At 43.0% G+C, this 23,049-nt stretch overlaps 2 protein-coding genes across 2 annotated transcripts; both read left to right on the top strand.

Annotated features, from left to right (window-relative positions):
- Positions 1-8,207: 8,207 nt before the first annotated feature.
- On the top strand, positions 8,208-16,343 carry glod5 (glyoxalase domain containing 5). Its single transcript, XM_068047975.1, has 4 exons — positions 8,208-8,341; positions 13,180-13,323; positions 14,962-15,117; positions 15,939-16,343. The coding sequence occupies exons 1-4, from the start codon at positions 8,282-8,284 to the stop codon at positions 16,065-16,067; spliced, it is 489 nt and encodes a 162-aa protein (XP_067904076.1). The 5' UTR covers positions 8,208-8,281; the 3' UTR covers positions 16,068-16,343.
- A 1,952-nt stretch (positions 16,344-18,295) lies between these two features.
- LOC137377900 (L-threonyl-[L-threonyl-carrier protein] 4-chlorinase-like) lies at positions 18,296-22,409 on the top strand. Its single transcript, XM_068047974.1, has 6 exons — positions 18,296-18,855; positions 19,076-19,292; positions 19,397-19,488; positions 20,083-20,222; positions 20,321-20,425; positions 22,228-22,409. Exons 1-6 carry the CDS (start codon positions 18,726-18,728, stop codon positions 22,333-22,335), a joined length of 792 nt encoding a protein of 263 aa, XP_067904075.1. The 5' UTR covers positions 18,296-18,725; the 3' UTR covers positions 22,336-22,409.
- Positions 22,410-23,049: the final 640 nt, after the last annotated feature.

Genomic DNA, 23,049 nt, shown 5'->3' with positions numbered 1-23,049 from the left:
TGAAAGACGAAAAGCTTCGACAACATGACTATTTTCAGCAATACTCAAATTCTGTCTGATCTTCTGACCTGCCAGCCATCTTTGTACAATTATATGCTTTTTTTATAAGTTTGATACTACTTTTAACTTTTTTAGTTAACCACAGATAGTGGGTCCTCCCGTTAGAATTTTTCTTTCTTATTGGAATGTATATATTCTGTGTATTCTGAAATATTCCCTTTAATGTCTGCCACTGCACATCTATTTACCTATCCCTTAACCTAATTTGCCAGTTCATTTTAGCTAGTTTTGCTTTCATGCCCTCATAATTGCTCTTATTTAAGTTTAAAATACTAGTCTTGGACCCATTCTTCTCTCCCACAAACTGAATGTAAAATTCAGTATATTATGATCACTGCTACCCAGGAGAGCCTTCACTATGAGGTCATCAATTAATCCTATCTCATTGCACAATACCAGGTCTAGTATAGCCTGCTCTCTGGTTGCTTCCAGACGATGCTTTCTAAAAAACTATCGAGAAAACATTCTATGATTCCTCATCTAGGCTACCTTTCCCCATCTGATTTCTTTCAGTCTATATGTAGATTAAAATCCCCCACTGCAGTACAAAATGGTGCAATTGTTAAAGGTAAAGTATAAATAAACACCTGAAAAATCTAGGTGTGGTTCAGATTGAGGGCTGGATTTTGTTTTGCAGACCCCGGTCCTGCAGTTGAGACCAGGAGCGGGTGTGCGCCAGGCTGGGGCCAGGAGCAGCTGTGCGCCATGTTGGGGACAAGAGCGGGTGTGCGCCACGTTGGGGACAAGAGCGGGTGTGCGCCACGTTGGGGCCAGAAGCAGGTGTGCATCACGTTGGGGACAAGAGTGGGTGTGCACCACGTTGGGACCAGGAGCTGGTGTGCGCCACGTTGGGACCAGGATTGGGTGTGCACCATGTTGGTGCCAGGAGTGGCTGCCCACCTGCAATCCAGCAGCGGCCAGCCAATTAAGGACAATGAGGCGTTGGACCAACCAATTATGTGGTCAGTGCCAGCAGCAGACGTGAAGACGCTGGCATCAGCTGATGCTGCAGCAGGTACTGGCACCATTTTTAAAGGGCAGCCAGCCCTGCCTTCAATCTTGATGTCTGTAGGCATAAGAGAGGCAGAGTTCAGAGAGGCTGCAGAGTAATGGTAAAACTCTGGGTGACCCCACGTTTCAGTGACGCCGCCCACTAGGTGTTCCTACAGGCTGCCAGGGAAAGACAGCAAATCGTATTCCATAGGAAGCAGGAGGCCTCGAGCCTGACCAAGCAAGCCTAGCTGCAGATTGTGGAGGAGGTCAACAGTGGGGTCACCCCAAGGATCTGGATTCAGTGCCGCAAGCAGCTCAAATCCTCATTCAAGCAGAAAAAGCAAGTACCTCTTAAAGCTTTCACCTCTTGGGTCTTGCATCTGGCAAGGCAGGAGATTGCATTGGGTGGTGAGGGGGTTCCCATCCAGACATGGGCAAAGGGTAAGGGGAAGGGAATGCAAGCAAACCGCCTGAGGCATGGTGAAATAGTCCCGAAAGGAGGCCTTTTGTCATTGGAGACCCTCACGAGATCCCTGGAAAGGGGCCATATGCAGGAGGCATCTGTGTGCCCCCATTTGCAGCAGCTGGACTACCACCAGCCTATGTCTTGGGATTGTTCTCACTGGGAGACCAACAGACTCCTTCCCTCTGTCCGCAGAAGAAGATAGCACACAATCGCAGACTGCAGGCAAAGACCGGCTGTGGGTTGCCCATTCTCCATGTCATAACCCCGATGGAGAATGAGGAGGCCATGGAGCTGGCTGGACCGCAGAATGGATGAAACATTGCAGACGGAGAGACAGGGACATCTTCCCAAGACAGTGAGTAAGGTCAACATGGGTCACAGGGCAGTATCTGCAGTGATGGAGCCGTGCTGCTCATCAGGCATCCAGTGCCTACAGTGATTTCCAACATAGGGGTGTTTGTTATATCAGGAGGGGAGGCTCTTGACCTTTCAATGCCTCTGTTCTCTCATGCAGGCCACGTAGTGCCTACTCGAATAGCCTCCGAGACTGTAGGAGAGCCTGTCACATCTGAGGGGGAGGAAGGAGCCACAGAGGGTTCAGGGTCACCTTATATCCCTGCACCCTTCACCAGCACAGATACTCTCACATTGGTGGGTTTGCTCTCATGGTTAGATTCAGGCATACAACCTGGTGAGCACTGCACACACGCCCCCGAGCAGCTGACAGAGGCTATGATAGCCCAAGGTTCCAACAGTTGGTGGACTGTGGGAGATCAGGCCCATGCTGAGCCCCAGGATCATTATGTGTCTGTGATGTCACCAACATCATGGGAAATGTTGCAGCTGCAGCGAGAGGTTTGGCGACATCTAGCAGAGATGCCAGAGGCAATGCATGCCCAAGCACGGATGATGCAGGAGTCCATCCAGGCCATGAGCTCGGCATTGTCTCTGACTGGTGCAGGGGTGGCGTCCTCTATTACGAGATTGGCGGATCTTAGGGAGATTCACATCCAGCAGAGCACTCAGTGTCTGAAGGATATTTGTGCAGATTGCATATCCTCATCTTGATCATGAGCTCAATGCAGCAGTGGCAAGACGAGAGGGGGACAAAGGTCCTGGAGTCACCACCAGGTCCCCTGCCCTCTCAGGTCAGCAGGAAGGTACAAGTGTACTTTGCAAGGGAGGAGGAGCCATTGCCCAATGCTGCAGGGAACTCCTCTCAGGGTGCTCCTGGCGTGGCCAGCTGTTCCTCTGCCTCTCTGCCATTAAGGCTAGGGCCTCCATCATCCCTGACGACAGAGAGTGCTACTGCCTCTATGCAAGAGGACCCCAATATGCTAGAGCTTACCAGGCCTCAGGCAACCAGAGGACGATTGCCAAGGTCATCCCGAGCCAAAGGGTAGCAAAGTCAGCAGTCTGCCTTCACTTCTGCTGACAGTGCAGGGGGAGCACCTCGCTGGGATGCTTACAAAAGAATGAGGAACAGTGCCTAGATTCAACAGGGTTTTCACAGATGATTCTGTATTGTAGATGGAAAGTGTAGCGTCTTCTGTTATGGTCATTAAAGATATTTTTTCAACCAAGCAAGATCTCCTTCTTCTTCCGTAAGACCTTTGGCACTTCGTTTGAATACGGCCTCTGAGAAGACGCCCAAGGTGAGGGATCATGCTGCAAGGAGTCCAGTCTGGAGCCTGGCCATATCAGGGTTGCACAACTGATCAATGAGTGAATGCTTCCTGAAGGACAGAAGGTGACAACACAGCTACATAAGGGTAAGTCATTATTGGACAATATTCAACTGACAGTAAGGTCCAAAGGAAATACAAATGTTTAAAGGCATCACGAGCTCCCTTGCATGTATCTCATAGCGTCTCTCCTGTTGACCCTGGGGTCCCTCATCAGGCGATGCTTGGCCAGCTTCCTCTCCGCATCCTCATTGTCCGAGGAGGTGTTGCGCCCCTCGCATTCTTCATGGTTTAAGACCTCCTCCCTCTGTAGCGCAAGGTTGGGCAGTGCACAACAGACCACCATGATACGTGAGACCCTCGTTGCAGCATACTGAAGGGCTCCACCAGATCAGTCTAGGCACTGAGTCCCATCTTCAGAAGACCAATGGCCTGTTCTATGGATACACATGTTGTCCCATGGTAGGAGTTGTAACTCACCTGTACATCTGTGCATGGGTTCCTCACAGACATCAGTAGCAATGTCCTCAGTGGGTAGCTCTTGTCTCCAAGGATCTGTTGTGGGACGACCTCAAGAGCAGACCACCATAAGAAGCTGGAAGTGAAGGTCACCAGAGGAAGTGATGTCACATTACACATGACCAGGGAGTTGTGGGTGTAGCCTGACAGGGTGAGATGTGTTTAGATGTGGCTCATGCAGTAACTGTATGTTCTAGTTAAACTAAAATAAAAGCCCACGTTTTCCTTGGATATTACTGGGAGTACACTGAGTCTTACAGTAGTTTACATATCAAAGGAACAAGTAATATTACATCATGGAAACATTTGGGATATATTTTTCTGAAGACCACCGAATATTCCATCGTGGCAACATTTGATTTTTTTTTTTGAAGAACACACTAAGAGAGAACATGGAACAACAGGTTGCTTACCAGGAGTGGCTGAAAATCCTGGAGTACAGCTGGCAGAAGATCCTGGAGAACAGCTGGCAGAAGATCCTGGAGAACAGCTGGCAGGAGATCCTACAACACAGCAGCAAGTTAGGCTACAGACAGGATGCTGGGAGATGTTGAAACTCTGTGAGTTCAGTCGGCAATTTGCCAGGGGATCAGAGCTTTCAAATGGTCTGGCAGTGGGTCGAAAATTTGAAGCTGAAGCCATTACTGTTTTAGTGTTCCTGTATTTTTTTGCTTCATGGGTGGGGCCTAAGCCAAAAAGAGAAGGAATAACTCAACAGCATTACAGGAGGTCCACTGCACAGAGAAAAAGCCTGGTTGCGGCAGCTGCTGATACTGCAAGATGCATCTGGCTGTAAAAAAAACTCTCAAGTTAAAAAAAATCTCACTTCAAAGAAAATGAACCAGCCAGTGTAAACAATGCTGTCTCACAGTTTAAAAAAACACCGAGCTGTGGAAACAGAAAGCAGCTGTGTTGTCTTACTCTTAAATGGCAGGCCTGGAGAAAATAAATCTGTCTAAAGAAGAAAGAAGTGTGCCTGTGAGAAAGAAAACCTATAAAATGTCCTATTTTTATATAAAAAAAGCAGGATCATTAAGACAATGGTAATGAGGGCTGACAATGGATCAATACAATTGGATTGTCAGCTGAGGATCAGAAGGACTCAAGCAAGCTATGGACATTCCTGGAGCAGCAACTCAAGGTGAAAGACAGCTTTCGAGGACAGAAGCTTGAGCTTATGACCTACCAGCAAAGGCAAGATGAGTCCATTGACCAGTTTGTTGCAAGGTGCCGAGACAAAGTTCAAGAATGCGACTTCGCAGATATCGAATTGTTGGAACGGGTTATAGAGCTAGTAATCACATCTATGCCAATAGAGGCCTTGCAAAAAGACCTTCCGGAAAAGAAGAAAGAGAACACCATAGATGCACGACTCAATGATGGAAGGAAATTTGAAACGATCATGGCTGAGTGCCAATAGTTACACGCGTTGGGGGCAACTACAACAATTGGTATGGTAACCAAGGGTCAGAGGTCTACAACGCCTTGGGGCAAATGTGGCCTGACTCACTCAATTCGCAGTTGTCTGGTGTACCAGGACCAGTGCAAAGCTTGTCGCATGCTGGACACCCCAGGAACATCACCCCTTTCTATTCAGGTAACATGAGTGGCTATTCAGTTGGTGACTTCAGTGCCACACGAGTAACATTCTGTACCATGGGGAATTCCAGCTACCCTGTAGATGTCCCTGGCACTTTGTTTCTGCTGCATGGGATGATACTGAAGTAGATGAAATCAACAGCTCTGTGGAAGATTTTGTCACCTCCCACATGCATGCTCTGACAGCACCCAAGTTAATATTGCACCTGCAGCAGTCCGGAAGGATCCAGAATCAAGAATTTAGGAATGTTGCTATTTTGGTTGCCACGAACAGAGCAGCTGTAGCAGTGGAATGAATTACAAACATTTGTGATGAAGTTGGTTGAGGTGCCCAATGACATCCTTAGAGAGGCAATGCCATTAGATCCACAGATCCTCAGAGAAGTCCTCCTAAAACTAGTGCAATCTGCACATGAACCGCAGAGGGTAATAATTGATGGGCTGGTTTCCTCCAATTTATCTGATTCTTCTATCCTATGGCTACACCTCCTCCTCCATTATTATGACATAGAGTGGTATGCCCAATGATACGAACAGGTGAGAAAGGGGTCTACGGTTCCCTCTCAGCCTTCACCTGGTCTTACCGTAACAGGGTTTTATTTTAAACACACTTTTTTAGCTCCCCATTCAGCGAATCCTTGTTCACTAACTTCCAATTATAATGCAAACCGGCCAAACAGATTTTCTTAGGTTTAAAGAAAAAAAGATTGAATTTTATTAAACTTAAACTCTAATTCGGATAACGCCTACGGATATGGGACGCGCCTACACTGGCATGCAAACGCGATACGCATATGCAGATAGAGACAGAAAAGAGAAGAAATAAAGTGGAAAAGTTTGAGGCAATATCTGCAGATGGTTTTAATTACTGTTCTTCGAGCTTGCTGTAAAGTCTTTGATTGTAGGCAGGCCTTGCTTTTCGTTAGGGCCCACTATTCTTCTTAAACCTTGGTTAATGTCGGAGGCTTTGATCTCTTGAAGTACATGTGTCCTCACTGGGTCCAGCACCTTGTGAGCAAGAGATGGCAGCAGACAGGAGAGGTCTTCTCACTCCAGGAGCAAACAGTCCTTTTCTGAGTTCAAAAACACTGTGGCTATTTCAAAAAACCCTGGACCAGCCAGTTAGTCATGTGACTATCATAATATAAAAGCAAAATACTGCAGATGCTGGAAATCTGAAATAAAAATAAGAAATGCTGGAAATACTCAGCAATTCTGGCAGCATCTGTGGAGAGAGAAGCAGAGATAACGTTTCAGGTCAGTGACCTTTCATCAATCATGAAACCAGCTGGTTCTGACTTTCGTGGATAGTATCATCTTAGCAGTCTCTGGAATACTCTTCCTTACACCTTCAATGTCTGGTGATCAATATCCATTGTGGGTTGCATATGTCAGGGAATGGTCCTTTTGTCTCCACAAGCACTATCTGTTCGTATGAAAATGTTTTTCATCTAAGTGACTGGCAGCCCTTGTAACAGGCCTTCTCTTCTTCCCAGCAAGATTAAAATCAATGTTCATATGACAAAATTAATATGCCTCATTCTTGGCAGGTGGGGGCCTACATGGCACCCATGATAAACGCCAATAACTGCCCAAAGTTGATGTTAAGGTTGCCATCCCTCCAAGAGCGACTCAGAGTCTGTAGGAATTCAAGATTAATCATCTCGAGACAACTCTGAGCAATACAGGAGACAAATTATACGGTCCTCACCAAAAAAACTATATATTTTTTAAATTCTCTTTGAAAATTTTAGTCTACTCATTTTGAAACTTTGGAGATGAGGAAAAAGGCTCTTAGACTGTGCAGAGGAGTTGGAGGCGGAAGGTCATAGGATAAAATCTCCAGGAATATGTCCAAGCAAGGTTGGAGTGGGGGTGGGGTAGGAAGCTGAAAATCTAAAAATATTTTCTAAGAGATAAAAGTACGATGGTAAAATTAAATACAGTTCTCAGCGATTTAAAATTGAATTAACCTTTCCTATTCCTATTACTTCTACTTGATGCTATACCTGTAGCTTCTGCAGACCTAGACGCAGGTTGCTCATTCCCCTGGTCTGACAGCTGAAATGCCCCTGGTGGATGTGCTTTTTGTTTTGGGGTCTGTGTCGACCCTGTCAAAGAAGTTCCACCTGCACCTGCGCAAGGACAGACATTGGGGCAGGAAGAAGCTTGTGTGGCTCTGTCTGATGGATCAGGGGCAAGGGATGAAAATTGGGAGCACCTTGAATAGTGTCCTCACTTCCTTGTGCCCTTTATCCTCTCATCTTCATTCTCATGGTCCACCTGCACTTCCCTGCTAGTCAAGAGCTGGAGACCATTTTACTGCACTTCAGTCGGGCGTTGAACTGCCAAGGTGAGGCTTTCCTCTATCAGTTTATTGGTCAATGTCAGCAGGCACTTGGTTGTCTGCTGTATCAGATGTTCCATACAGGTGGCCATGCTTTCCATGAAGGTGGACATCAGTGCAAAGGCCTGAGACATCATGTGTTAGATGGAATTCTTCAATCTCTCTCCAATGGTGTGCTATAATCAATGGTCAACAAAAATATGAAAAACTGACTTCAGTTCATTTGTCGCAGATTGTCAGTCGGGCAACTGTTGAATTGGTTTTATTTTTCTGGACTTCCCTTAATTGTAATTAAAGCGCCTCGTGCTACCAGACCGAGTTCATCAACATTTATGGCTGATCGAACGACGAGGTTTATGAGAACAAATGTTGCTCGTACACTCATAGCTGACGAAATAAAGAGGTTAATGAAAATACAATCACAATTGGTAATTGCAAAGGTTTCATTGACTATTTTGCTGAGAGTGGAGCTCGGGCAACTAAGGGCAGTTATACTCCTCAGTACTTGGCACTGGCCGAGACACAGAGACTAACCGGCTCTTACATTGCAGGAAATACAGTCAGTTTCAGTTCAGGAAGTAGCAGCGATCTCCAATACTTCAGCTAAGCTAAATGGCGCTTTTAAAGGGTTTGATTTCTACAGGATTCCGTTGTCACGGTGTTTACCGTCAGGTAAATTTACCTCAACTTTATATGAAATAAAACATTGAGCATAAAGAAAGCCTATCCTTGCACGAGCTGTTTTCCTGAGCTCTTCACAGCGGAGGAGCAAGGTCCCGCAGGCCGACTCCGGAACAACACAGCCCTCAGTCACGGTAACTGTGTATCCCAATCCGATCCACATCCTGGGTTTGGGGCCAGGCTGTGAGTCCTGCAGGCCTAATCCTGGGTTTGGATAGTCTTGGCTGGGCACATGCTGGATTTGGAACCACTGAATGGTCTGCTCTTTTTCCTATGTTCCGAGGGGTCGGTATTCGGCCCGCTGATCTTTTTGATATCTATTAATGGCCTGGAATTCGGTAGACCAAGCTAATTTCAAAGGTTGCAGATGATATGAACGTTGGAAATGTAGTGAACAGTGAGGAGGAGAGTAACAAACTTCAGGAGGACATAGACGCACTGGTGAAATGGGCAGAAACATGGAGATGACATTTAATGCAGAGAAGTATAAAGTGATTCATGTTTGTAGGAATAATGAGGAGAGTCACTAGAAACTAGAAGTTACATTTTAAATGGGGTGCATAAAAAGAGAAACTTGGGGTTGTAGGTACACAAGTCTTTGAAGGTGGCAGGACAAATTGAGAGGGCTGTGAAAAAAGCATACGGGTTCCTTGGCTTTATAAATAGAGGCATAGAGTACAAAAGCAAGGAAGATTTGTTAAACCTTTATAAATCACCAGTTATGTGCCACACATTTGGAAGGATGTCAAGGGCTTAAAGAGGATGCAGAGGAGATTTACCAGGTACCAGGGATGAGATAGATCAGTTATTTGGAGGAACTGGAGTTGTTTTCCTTTAAGCAGAAATGGTTAAGAGGAGACTGAATAGAGATGTTCAAAATCATGACAGAGTAAATCAGGAGAAACTGGTCACTGGCCAGAGAACACAGGATAAAGGCAAGTGGCAGAAGAACCAGTGCCAAAATGAGGAAACATTTTTCTATGCAGCAAGTTGTTATGACCTGAAATGCACTGTGTGAAAGGGCACTGAAAGCAGATTCAATAATAATTTTTCAAAGCAAATTGGATAAAAATTTGAAGGAGGAAAATTTGTAGAGCTATGTGGAAAGAACAGGGGAGTGAATCTTTTAAAAAGTTTCTACAGTCATGATTCTAAGAAGAAAGCAGGAAGTTGGAACACAATGTGCACAATTCTTTTGGGCCTCCTTATCTCGAGAGACAATGGATACGCGCCTGGAGGTGGTCAGTGGTCAGTGGTTTGTGAAGCAGCGCCTGGAGTGGCAACAAAGGCCAATTCTGGAGTGACAGGCTCTTCCACAGGTGCTGCAGAGAAATTTGTTTGACGGGGCTGTTGCACAGTTGGCTCTCCCCTTGCGCCTCTGTCTTTTTTCCTGCCAACTACTAAGTCTCTTCGACTCGCCACAATTTAGCCCTGTCTTTATGGCTGCCCGCCAGCTCTGGCGAATGCTGGCAACTGACTCCCACGACTTGTGATCAATGTCACACGATTTCATGTCGCGTTTGCAGACGTCTTTATAGCGGAGACATGGACGGCCGGTGGGTCTGATACCAGTGGCGAGCTCGCTGTACAATGTGTCTTTGGGGATCCTGCCATCTTCCATGCGGCTCACATGGCCAAGCCATCTCAAGCGCCGCTGACTCAGTAGTGTGTATAAGCTGGGGGTGTTGGCCGCTTCAAGGACTTCTGTGTTGGAGATATAGTCCTGCCACCTGATGCCAAGTATTCTCCGAAGGGAGCGAAGATGGAATGAATTGAGACGTCGCTCTTGGCTGGCATACGTTGTCCAGGCCTCGCTGCCATAGAGCAAGGTACTGAGGACACAGGCCTGATACACTCGGACTTTTGTGTTCCGTGTCAGTGCGCCATTTTCCCACACTCTCTTGGCCAGTCTGGACATAGCAGTGGAAGCCTTACCCATGCGCTTGTTGATTTCTGCATCTAGACACAGGTTACTGGTGATAGTTGAGCCTAGGTAGGTGAACTCTTGAACCACTTCCAGAGCGTGGTCGCCAATATTGATGGATGGAGCATTTCTGACGTCCTGCCCCATGATGTTCGTTTTCTTGAGGCTGATGGTTCGGCCAAATTCATTGCAGGCAGACGCAAACCTGTCGATGAGACTCTGCAGGCACTCTTCAGTGTGAGATGTTAAAGCAGCATCGTCAGCAAAGAGGAGTTCTCTGATGAGGACTTTCCGTACTTTGGACTTCGCTCTTAGACGGGCAAGGTTGAACAACCTGCCCCCTGATCTTGTGTGGAGGAAAATTCCTTCTTCAGAGGATTTGAACGCATGTGAAAGCAGCAGGGAGAAGAAAATCCCAAAAAGTGTGGGTGCGAGAACACAGCCCTGTTTCACACCACTCAGGATAGGAAAGGGCTCTGATGAGGAGCCACCATGTTGAATTGTGCCTTTCATATTGTCATGGAATGAGGTGATGATACTTAGTAGCTTTGGTGGACATCCAATCTTTTCTAGTAGTCTGAAGAGACCACGTCTGCTGACGAGGTCAAAGGCTTTGGTGAGATCAATGAAAGCAATGTAGAGGGGCATCTGTTGTTCACGGCATTTCTCCTGTATCTGACGAAGGGAGAACAGCATGTCAATGGTCGATCTCTGCACAATTAATTATTAAATAACTGGATGTTTCACCATAGGTCATTGTTGAGGAAAAGACTAATGTAATTAATAATGGAATTGGATAAATATTTGAAAAGGTTATGTGGAAAGAACACTGAAGTTGGATTAGAGCAGATTGTTTCAGTTGAGAGTTAGATCAGGTACCATAATCCAAATAGCTTCAATTTGTGCTGTAATTTCTATATTCTTTCAAAAACCTCTTCTAAAAAAGAAACTATCCCTATTGGAAAGGAGATTAATCTTGGTTTCATTTAGATGGCTCAGTTAGTAAACATGAACTGCTGAGCTCCTGATCTAAGTTTATCAAAAAACCTACACTTTTATACTGCCTTTAACATAAAAAAATCAAGGCATTTCACAGAGAAAGAAAGGAATAGATGGAGAGCCATTGCTGGAGAGTTAGGTGAGGTGATAACAATCTTGTTTGAAGAGACAGGTTTTGAGAAAGACTCTCAAAGATGTTGAAAGAGGTAGAGGGATTTATGAGGAGATAATTGCAGAGTGGGAGTAGAGAGTAGGTCCTATGTAGTTGAAAGGCTACCACCTATTGCTCTCAGATTTAAAATTATTAACTCAGCTAGCAACTACTTTTTCTTGTGGGAGAGAGTTCCACACTTCTACCATCCTTTGTGTGAAGAAATATTTCTTAACTTCTCTCCTAAATGGCTTGATCTTTATTTTAATGTTATCTCCCCTTGTCCTAGACCCTCCCACCAACAGAGAACATTTTACTGTATCTACCCAATTTATTCCTTTCAAAATCCGAAAATATTCAATCAAATCATCCCTTAACCTTCTATATTCCAGGGAATCCAAGCCTAGTTTATGTAATATCTCTTCATAATTTAACCCTTGGAGCCCTGGTAACATTTGGTGAATCTACGCTGCACTCCTTCCAAGATCAATACACCCTTTCTAAGGTACAGTACACAGTAGTCCAGATGTGGTCTAACCAGGGCTTTGTAAAGCTGTAGTAGAACCTCCTCCCCTTTATATTCTAGCCTCTAGTTACAAAGGCAAACATTGCATTAGCCTTTTCGTTTTTTTTTGTGCCTAACCACTAGTTTTAGTGATCTGTGTACATGGACCCCTAAAACTCTTTGGAGTTCCAAGTGTCCTTAGCTTTTCACCATTTAAGTATTACTCAATCTTTTTTGGTGTGGATGTCCTTATGCTTGCCTGCTTTGAAATCCATCTGCCACAGTTTTACCCACTCATGTAAAACTATCACTGTCTCTGTAATTTTATGCTTTCGTCTGTACTACTTACTATACCATTAATTTTTGTCATCGGCAGATTTGGATATATGGCTTTCTAGTGTGCTATCTAGGTCAATAAATATAATGAATAGTTGAGGCACCATTAGTCACTTCTTTCCAATTCGAGTATATACCCATTATCTCTACTCTGTCTTCTACCACCTAACCAATCTCCTAGCCAGGTCAATAATTTGTCTTCAATTCCATGAGCTTTAGTTTTAGCTAACAGTTGCTTATTTGGCACCTTATCGAATGCCTTCTGGAAGTCCATATAAACTACATCCATAGACCTTCCCCTGTTTTCTACTTTAGTTACTTATACAAAAAATTCAATCAGGTTTGTTGGACAGGAACTACCCTTTACAAATCCTGGTTGGTGCTCTCTAATCAGCTCAAATTTCCTAAGTGCTCAGTCCACTCTGTCCTTAACTGTAGATTTCAATAATTTCCCCATAACAGAAGTTAGACATATCTTTAATTCCCTGTTTTCTCTCATCTTCTTTAACATTTCCTTTGACCCATTTCCTTTATATACAATCACTTTTCTTCATGTGGACCTAATTACCCTGACACTTATTAAGCAGCTTTAACCAGATGATAGCAGTTTTGTTTCACTGCTGAATGGTGAGGTTTAAAATGGATTTCCACTATCCAAGGTGGGATTCAGACCTTGGTTCCTTGCATCATAACTAAATCTATTGCTGTACATCACTTCACTTAACAACAGTTTGACATAATAATCCTAAAGTTACATTGTCACAAGGATGCTGAGAGTAATTGAACGTAGCTACTGTGGAGTTGATCTTATTGTCCATATCTAAGGTGGGAAATGGTGTACTAAAGCACAGTTTTACCAAAGCAAGTTTGTAAATTTATTTTTAACATTGTATTATACTTAATATATTGTGTAGCGTTTGATCCAGTTCAGTCAGAAAAACACTACTTCACCAGTCCAGATCAAAGGATTGGATCACCTCGTTCTGACAGTAAAGAGTATTGAAGATACTGTGGCATTCTACAGTCAAACTTTAGGGATGGAAGTTGTCACTTTCAAGGTAAAATTGCACTTTATCATGTTTACTCAGTTTCCTTTTCTGTGCACACATTAGAATTCCTTGCAACAAGTCTTGGCTCTTTATAAAGTCAAATATATCCAGAATTGAGAACTTTTCCCAAATTTAGGGAGGCGATTCTAACAGTTCTCTCTCACATTCTTGGAAATGTGTCGTATGACAGGTGATTTTTCTCTAAAATCTATCCTAGAACCTCTTTTTTTTAAAAACACACACACACACACACTTTTGTAATTTATCGTGTTTCTTTATTGAAATGATTATGGTCAATGCTTCTTTGCAATGAATTCTCTTGTTCTTCCTTCTTTCCTAATACTATGGAATACCTCCTTCCTAGAACCTCAAGCTTTTAAAATTCAAGCTTGACTTCACCCAATAACCACTAAAATACTCTTTGCAATGTTGGTGGTGTCCTGTATTGTGGGCCTTGGCCTTCCATTTTGAGGAACCCTGAAAGTCTCCTGCTTCCCTCAGCAGCACCCACCTCTCCCAGTGGGGCTACTAAGGCTTCAGCAGAGCTGGCCCTCTTATTGGGCCAGCAGCATCAGGGGCCCACCTGCCATCCTTAATTGGATGGCGAGCCCAGGCAGCCAATTAGGAGACCGCCTGCGATTTTACAGCAGGCGAACTGGTCTCACTGCTGGAAAGTGTGAACTCGAGACCCATTTTCCTGCCTGACATCGGGGTCCCAAAGTCTGCGGTAAAATTCAGTCTTTTATTGCTTGATTGATTTATTTCTGCAAATACTGAGCTTCCTGAAAATCCCATGCGTACTCAGCAGCCCCTCTTCATTTTGTATCTGAAAAGATGTGCAAAAATGGTTATTTTGGATCTTGCTAATCCTTAATGTTTCTATATTATTATGTGAAGACAAGAATTGTTAGGAACAGGAAACTGTTCAGCAAGCCTGACTATTTTTTTATGGACTAGTCACAGTTCTCCACCTTTGCACGAGATCCATTGTCTCTACAGAAATACGTCTAATTGGCTTTTTAATACATTCATATGGGGTAATTTTAACCGACCCACCCATTGGGATCAGGTGGAATGTTGATTTTACACACTGCAATAAATCTCTTACATATTTGCGTATGTTGCATCTTCCGATTTGTGTCTCAGTATTTGCTTCATTGAAAGAAACCTTCATTGAAAGAAACTCTCATGACTTCAGGACATCCCAAAATGTCTACGACTTATGAAGTATTTTTAAAATGTAGTCACCATTATAATGCAGAAAATACAGCAGCCAATTTGTATACAGCAAGATCTCACAAACAGCAATGAAATATATAATTAGATCATCCGTTTTAGGTGTTGATTTGAAGGATAAATGTTGGTCAGGACACCAGGAAATTCCCCTGACCTTCAAATGATACCCTAGGTTCTTGAATGTCCACCTGAGAGGGCAGTCTGGGCCTCAGTTTAATGTTTCATCCAATAGACAACACCTCCAACAGTGCAGTACTCCCAAAGAACTTGAACCCACGACCTTCTGACTCAGAGACAAAAGTGCTACCATTGAGCCAAGGCTAACACCTTGTTCCCTGAAAAAAATTAACCAAGAAAATGTGTTTTCAAGAACGCTGGTAAATATGTATGATAATAAACCTCTTACAACAGGGCAACCGCAAAGCACTCTGCTTTGGGAATCAGAAATTCAACCTGCATGAAGTTGGGAAGGAATTTGAGCCGAAAGCACACAAGCCTACAGCAGGATCCATAGATCTTTGTTTAATTACAAACACACCAGTCAGTAAAGTGATTCAACATCTTCAGGTTAGTCAAACAGTATTGAATAGGTGTGTAAAGGGAAGTCATTCTGACATAGGAGAATCTGATCACTCAAAATGTCTAAGAGATGCTTTACAATTTTAAATAATTGCAAGTACAGATATTTGGGAGATTGTTCCTTTTACCATGACATCTGTGCATCAACTCAGGAGCTAGAGTTCTTGCATGTGCCATTTTTTTGAGTGAGCACTCTGGAAATTTTTAAAAGTGTAAACCAAACAATGAAAGTTTTGTTTTTAAATTAGAAGTCTTTTTTTTATGTCTGTACTGTATGAGCTGGTGACATTAGTTAGTAAGGTTTACAATGAATTGTCATCATTTGTAAAGCAAATGTCAGAAATAAATTTACAACCCTAACCTATCTGTGCCATTGTCCTGCTCTCATTTGCTTTTGGAAACCCGAATGGGGGCAGGAATATCACACTAAAAAGTTCACCATTTTACTGTTCTGTCAATGTGGACATGCTGCAAAATCTCTCATGTTAAATATCATATGGTAATGAAATGTTTCAAAGTCCCAATGCAAGCAGGAATCCTACCCAATATTATTCCTGATATAATTCAATTTTGCTATGATTTAATTTTATAATGTTTATGCTATGTGACAATGAAATGCCTCAGTAGTTCCAACATTCTCGCTTCTACTCATCATGCATCAAATTGAATACGAATTGACAGGAAGTAAGACGTAAATTTACTTAATGAGCAACTTGAATAATGAACATTCTGCGATGTTTGTCATTATCCTATTGTGGTTTTTTGATGATGGTAATGACTCCAAATGATTCTTGGTATTTTGTATACAGGTATGTGGTGTTCACGTTGAAGAAGGTCCTATTGAGCGAACTGGTGCAATGGGTCCTATCACCTCAGTCTACTTCAGAGATCCAGACAATAATTTGATCGAAGTTTCCAATTACCATTCTGACCAATAGTGAACACACCAGCAAGCATACTGCAAATGTATATGAGAACTAAAACTACAAAAATGAGCTAATCTGGTTGTTATTGTACATTTAATAATGTGGGTGCAATGCTGGTATAAACATTCCAGTGGTGTGGCACAGGCAATAAATCTGTGTACATTGGAACATAATGTACAGTTTGAACTGCCTTCAAACTGATAGAAAGTGGATAATTTTGAGCATTGAATAATCAATATTTGATGAGCACATTTGTATCTTTCAATAAAAGAACAAATTACTGAACAAGATGCTGAAAGGGTTAATAAATACATACACAACTCAAACGTCCATCATATTCTGGAGATTTATGTGATAATTAAGTAATTATTTAATCTCCATTTAAAAAGAGTGTATGATCTACTAATAAAATCAGTAAATGCACCTGATTCTCACAATAAGTGGATACGTCAGTTTCTCACCTCTGAGATTTGAATCCAGTTCAGACTAACGAAATACAAGTCTTCTCTAAGGATGACTGGTTTGACAAATTGAATTGTTCACAAAATTGCTGGAACAAAATAGTCTATCCAACTGTGGAAAGGCATTCAGTTCCCTTGGTTTTCTGCTCGAGAGCAGCAGCCAAAAAGCTGTGAGCCCTGAAGATTTGTTGGATGAGGAAAAGAAAATCAAATACACATGTGACTGGTGTTCAACATGGAAGAACATTTATTCATCAGCTGAGGGAGGGTGGTAGGTGATAATCAGAAGGAAGTTTCCTTGTCCATGTTTGACTTGATGTATGAATCAGATCAAACATATTTTGAACTCATAACCTTTTGATTTAAGGCTGAATTTTATAAGTCTGCTGCTGAAATCGGCAGTGGGCGAAAAAATAGCAGCCCACGCACGCAGGCCACACACACTCAAGAGTGCAGTGGTTCGTTTAAATCGCCAGGGTGGGCTGCACCCTCAATCACGTGTAGGGGGTGGGCTGTCTATCCCCGGCAATGGCTTCGGCTTCCTGTGTGCAGGTGCTGACGCCATTTTTAAAGGGCTGTAAGCCCAACCGGGAAATTTAAATATTTACAGGGAAAATAGAATGGAAATAAATAAATATATCTCTTTTGCACCCTCTCACACCCCAATAACAATTAAATTAATTATTTGCCCTCCCTGCACCCCCCAAAACACCTTCACCATTTGACCTCCTCCCTCTAACTTCAAAACTTTAAACCACAACTTTTCCTACCATCCCCAACACCCATGATGCTAATTTGACCCAGCTCCCCACCACCGTGCTGGTAAACTAACCATCCCCCTTCCCAAAGTATTACGCCTTGTTTCCCCGGATGGGGATCTGAAGACACGATAGTGTCGGCCACCTGGCTGAAGATCACACCGGGACATCAGAAGGCAACATGAGATTAATTAATTCACTTATTTTAATTGATTTAAATATTGAAATTACAGTCTTGTTGCCGAGCAGCAGTGGGGTGGGGGGGGGGGGGATGGTAGTGGGTGGCGGGGGACGGGGGCGGGCTGCCACAAGGCCTCGCCGCCACCAAAAATATCAGGCCAGGTCATTCCAACATCGATGTCCATGGCAGGCCTCATCTGAGCTATCTTCAGGCACCCCCAGCCACAGATCCCGCATCGGGGGCTCCTTAAAATCCAGCCCTTAGAGACAAGAGTGCTACCAAATGAGCTACAGCTGACACACATGGCTTTGTATTGTACTCTGAATCTGTAATATTTCAGCAATGACCTTGTTGGATTAATGTTAAATAGTAATTATTTGGTATAGCAAAGAAAGGAACATTACAAAACTTAGTTGGTGGTCAGGAAAACATCAACTTCCCAATAAGGGGAAGGAAATGTAGAGGGATGGGGGGATTTAAGAAGTATTAACTGCTAACCAAAAGCAAAATGCTGTGAATGTTGGAAATCTGAAATAAAAACACAAAATGCTGGAAATATTCAGCAGGAGGTGTGGGAAATGGAAGAGACATGGTCAAGGACCCTGTCAGCACATTGGAGGGGAATCCTCTATGAGGAAAAAGGAAGATATATTGGAAGCTCTGATGACATCATCAGAACAGATGCGATGGAGACAGAGAATCTTGGAGAATGGAACTGAGTTCTTACAGGAAGTGTGGTGGGATGAAGTGTAGTCGAGATCGGGAGTCAGTGGGCTTGTGATAGATCTTGGTGGACAGCTTATCCCCATAAATGGGGATAGAAACATCAAAGAAGGGAAGAGAAGAATCAGAGATGGTCTCTATGAGGGCGAGGGAAGGGTGGAAATTCTGAGTGAGAGCAGGAAATGGCATTTTTACAGTCAGAAAAAGAGATGAGAGAGGATACCTGAGTTAAACAGAAGCAAAGATTGGTCTATTTATGCCACGAAAAGGCAGGTGTTAACACAGCAATCAAACACAATAGCAGGCTTCATTCAGACCCATACAAGTTTTTGTATTACAAGAAGTGAGTGGAGTTAAAGGAGAGGTTGCTCAGTTTAACAACGTCAGCCAGGTGGAGGAGGGAGCTGCTGGATAACTATTGGGCCTCTGATCAACTTTATGCAAATAAAGATCACTGATATTTCTATTTAAGTTACAATCTAAATCCAGTCAGTATCAGCATCAGCACAACGTCTGGAAGCGGAAAAAGCAAAACAAGTTACTAAAAATGCTGAGCAAGGCAAGCGATCTGAAGAAGTTCTATGAAAATAATGGCTACCTGACAGGAATCCAGGTCCTAGACAAAGACGAGCTTGCACTCGCCACTCAGAAATTTTCAGCCTTAGAGGATAAATTTGGTAAGTAAGGATTTGTGTACCAGTTATTAAAAGATCCTTACATATAGGTTAAATACTTTAACATTACGTATCCACTGCAAGGTCTGAAAGTGCAGCTCAACATTTCATCCAGTGTATTTGATGAACACCTGTTGTCACAATTGTATTTATGATAAGAAAATACTTCTTTAAAACTTTGGTTAACTTTATTTTCTGATTGCATTTATTGTGTGTATTTTAGGTAAAGTATACACCCAGTACAACCTTCACAATGTGCATTTACAGTACAAGTGGGTGATGGATTTAGCTACACATCCTCTGGTCCTCCAAACCATCACTGCAATTTTGGGGCCGAATGTCATTCTGCTTGACTCCCGGTTTATCTGTAAATATCCAGCCTCTGATGTCCCTCACAAAAGTAATGTGGCCCCCTATGTTGCCTGGCATCAGGACTTCAGGTGAGTCAAGAATTATAGGACAGCAAAAAACTGAGACATGCTTCTGAATGTGATTGTTGCTTAACCCTTGTCAATTACAACTTTACATTGTTCTTCATCAATAGGTACTGGAGCTTTGAAGGAGGATCTGTAACATCTGTGTGGTTGGCCTTTGATGATGTTGACCAAGAAAACGGGGTCCTGCAGGTTGTTCCAGGTTAGATTTGTAGGCAGTGATTGCTTTGTTTATTTTTTAAGCTCACATGTAGGAATATAGGAACAGGAGTAGGTCATTTAGCCCCTCAAGCCTGTTCTGCCAGTCAATCAGATCATGGCTGATCTGTACCTTCACTCCATTTCCCTGTCTTTGTTCCATATCCCTTGATACCCTTAACAAACAATCACAGTCTTAGAAATTATAATTGACCCAGTATTCAACAGCCTGTTGGGTAGAAAGTCCCAGATTCCACTATCCATTCTATGACAAAGTGCTCCCTGATTTCACTCCTAAATGACCCAGTTCAAGCTTTAATATTACTGCCCTTACTCTGGATTCCACCACCAGAGGAAATTGTTTTTCTCTATTTACTGTATTGAATCCCTTCATGATTTTAAAAACCTCAATTAGATCATTTCCTGAACCTTCGAAATTCAAGGGAAAACAAGCGAAGTTATACAACTTGTCCTCGTAATGTAATCCATTTAATGACACTGGCAATTTTCCAATCCAAAGGCACATTTTATAATTATATAATATGATAATTATTTGTACTTCTTAAAGAGGTAATACTGTGCTTAATGATATTTATAGGAAGCATCAAGCTGGGGCTACTGGAACATGGAACAAGTGCTATTCCTGGAAACATGTTGACATCCAATCAGGAGATTCCCAAGAATTTGGTTGAAGCTGAAAAGGCTATTAAATGTCCTCTCAAAGCAGGAGAAATGTCTGTAAGTAGAATTCTGATCTTAAAAATAAATTTGAATGAATATATACTGTGTTGTGTTTAACCTGATTGCCTGTTATTTAAAAAACAATATTGTTTCAGGTCCATGATGGTCTGACAGTCCATTTCAGTGAACCCAACCTGTCAAACAGGCGGAGATGTGGCTTTGTAATCCGTTATGTCCCCACCACTGCTTATCCTGTTGATGTGAGTATTTAACACCACTCCACATATAAACGTGAATAAAACACACATCTCAATATTTTGTATTTTCTTTATAACAGTTAACCTGAAATCCTTATCAGTAGTCGGGATTCCATCCTCCCGGATTGCCTGAGAGTCTTCCACAATTGACGATTGATCTCCCGGGTGCTGCTGTGGCAAACCAAGAGAAAAGTACTGTGTATGCGAGGTTCGCCCTTGCGCACCTCCGAGGGCCAAACTCTCAAGTCCCAGCCCAACACCATCCTAACTGCTCCAGTCGTTGCCCACACTGTAGGGCGGCTTCAAATCCATTGGCATCTTTGAGCCTCCACCGAACACCATGTAACCAGAGCAGAAAACCCCACACATTCAGCAGCCAGCATCCTGACTCCATCAAAGAGATCTATAAAACACACAAATTCTTACATTCTTTGATATTTGTGAAGCTTTGATATCACCAATGTTTGTCAAGCCAAAATCAACAGCTATATTTAGGAAATACAACTAATCTGTATAAAATAGTACAAGAAACCAGTAAGCATTGTGAAAATTTAGCTACCTTTCTGAATGATCAAGATGTGGCCTAAACAAACTGCAGGTGATCGTCTATAAAAGTGTCCATAATTTTTGAGAGTAAAATTGCAGAAATTTAAATTCTTGCTAAAAGCAGTAGCAGTTTACAGTGCTGTGACTCTGAAAACATTCCTTTTGTACTTCAATTGTTGCCCAATATTATGTTTAACAAATGCAGTGTTTAACTTTGTGTATTCATTTTTTTTATGGATACTGCACTGAATATGATATAGCAAATCCCTTAAGGTTGCCAACCCTCCCAGATTGCTCCAGAGTCTCCAGTAATTGACAGTTGATTTCCTGAGGGCTGTTGCTGGCAAACCAGGAGAAAAATACTTTGAATATGTGGTTCACACCTGCACAGCCACATCGCCCATCATCTCAACTCCTGGCTCGTTCCATCCTACCTGCTCTGAATCCCGAAGCAGTGCTGGAGGCTGAGCCGGGGCTTTTCTGGTGCAGTTGGCTTTAGACATGCCATTGGAAAGGTTAAAATCCAGAGGCTTCTTCAAACCTCCACCAAGTGTCAGCTATCCCAACCAGAACCCCGACACAATAGCAACTTGGACCTCAGGACCTGAAACTGATCCTGTCCTACAAATGAAATGAAGCTGTAAAGCAGCAAAACAAGCCCTAACAGATGGCAGAGCAATGCCCATCATGCACCCTATCTATTAAAATATTCAGTTACATTTAGGTGGAACTAATCCCTTGTTTCACACTGAGCTCAAACCCAATAGAAGGCTCATGTTTACAGGCAGAGGCATTGCAACTTTGAAATGTCAGATGAAAACTGCCTTCAGAGCCATGGTCTCTTCTGTTAATGAACATTCTTTAGGAACTTTAATAACCTAATTCCGCAACCTCATAAGGTACACAAGTAACTGGGGCTGAAACTGGTATCGTTCAAGAGGCAGTTAGATACTGTAATGGGGCAGTGCCAATTGAAGGTTGGGCAGGGAGCATGGAAACCTACAGCAAACCCAGCTTTTGCAAGTTAAATGCAATAACATGTGAGAACTGCAGCAGATGTCCAGTGATAAAACACCAGGTGATCTAGCATCATGTGATCAAACCTCCAAGAATAAGACCAACCACAGTTGACAACACCAATCAGAAATAAACATTAGTTCAAATGTAATTCACTATTGACCTGTAACTGTCTGATGTACATTTGACCCAAACTTCCTGTTGCATATGATTATTAATGCTGATTATTTCTATCTTTTCAGGATCCAGACAGACCCCGTTCTTTCCCTGCAACAGTGCTGGTAGCTGGAGATGACAAGTTCAACCATTTTCAAGACAATGCACCAAATACCTTTATTAAAACATTCTGAACATGTTTCTTGCAATCTCGAGCGATTGATGTAGAAATCTTGTATCTGAAAACATAAAATGTGAAACATGCTTCCTGCATAACTGTTATTTCTTACTGGACTAAGGAATCATAAATATTTATATATATATATATATATGAGTCAAATAATAAAGTCTTGTTATTTGTGTACAAAGACATACGTTTCCATTTTACTAAGGAAATGCTCACTGAAATCTGCCGCCTGTTACAGGCAGAACTGCAGCATCAGAGCAGGGCGAGATGGACAGTGGCTGTAAGGTGACCATGGCCATGAATTTCTTCATGTTGGGCTCGTTCCAACATCTCCAACATCTTGCAGCTCAGAATCCACTGTTGCGGAGAGAAGCAAGTGGAGTGATCACTTAGCCTAGCCAGGATAGCGGCTTCCTCATGGAGCAGGGTGCCATCAGACAGCTTTAACCAGACAGCTGCCATTATGGCTGCGGATACCAGTGTTCAAAGGGGCTTGTAGGGACTTATGGTTATCCAGCAATTCTATCCTCCAACAGATTACTGGAATTGCTGAGGTGCTGCCTTGAAGGAGTGGGGGTGGCTGTGGTGCCATGAAGCACAAACCTGCTGTCATCGCAGGAGGACAGCATTCACACTCCCACCCCTGCCAATCTGCCAGTGCTTTTACTGTTGCCTGTCAGCCAGCTAGTTCAGACTGCTGCCACTTATGCTGAGATGTTGT

The sequence above is a fragment of the Heterodontus francisci genome, chromosome 15 (assembly GCF_036365525.1).
Source record: "Heterodontus francisci isolate sHetFra1 chromosome 15, sHetFra1.hap1, whole genome shotgun sequence".
NCBI classification, from domain to species: Eukaryota; Metazoa; Chordata; class Chondrichthyes; order Heterodontiformes; family Heterodontidae; genus Heterodontus; species Heterodontus francisci.
Note: the sequence above shows the minus strand (reverse complement) of the source record. Positions and strands in the feature narration are given on the sequence as shown.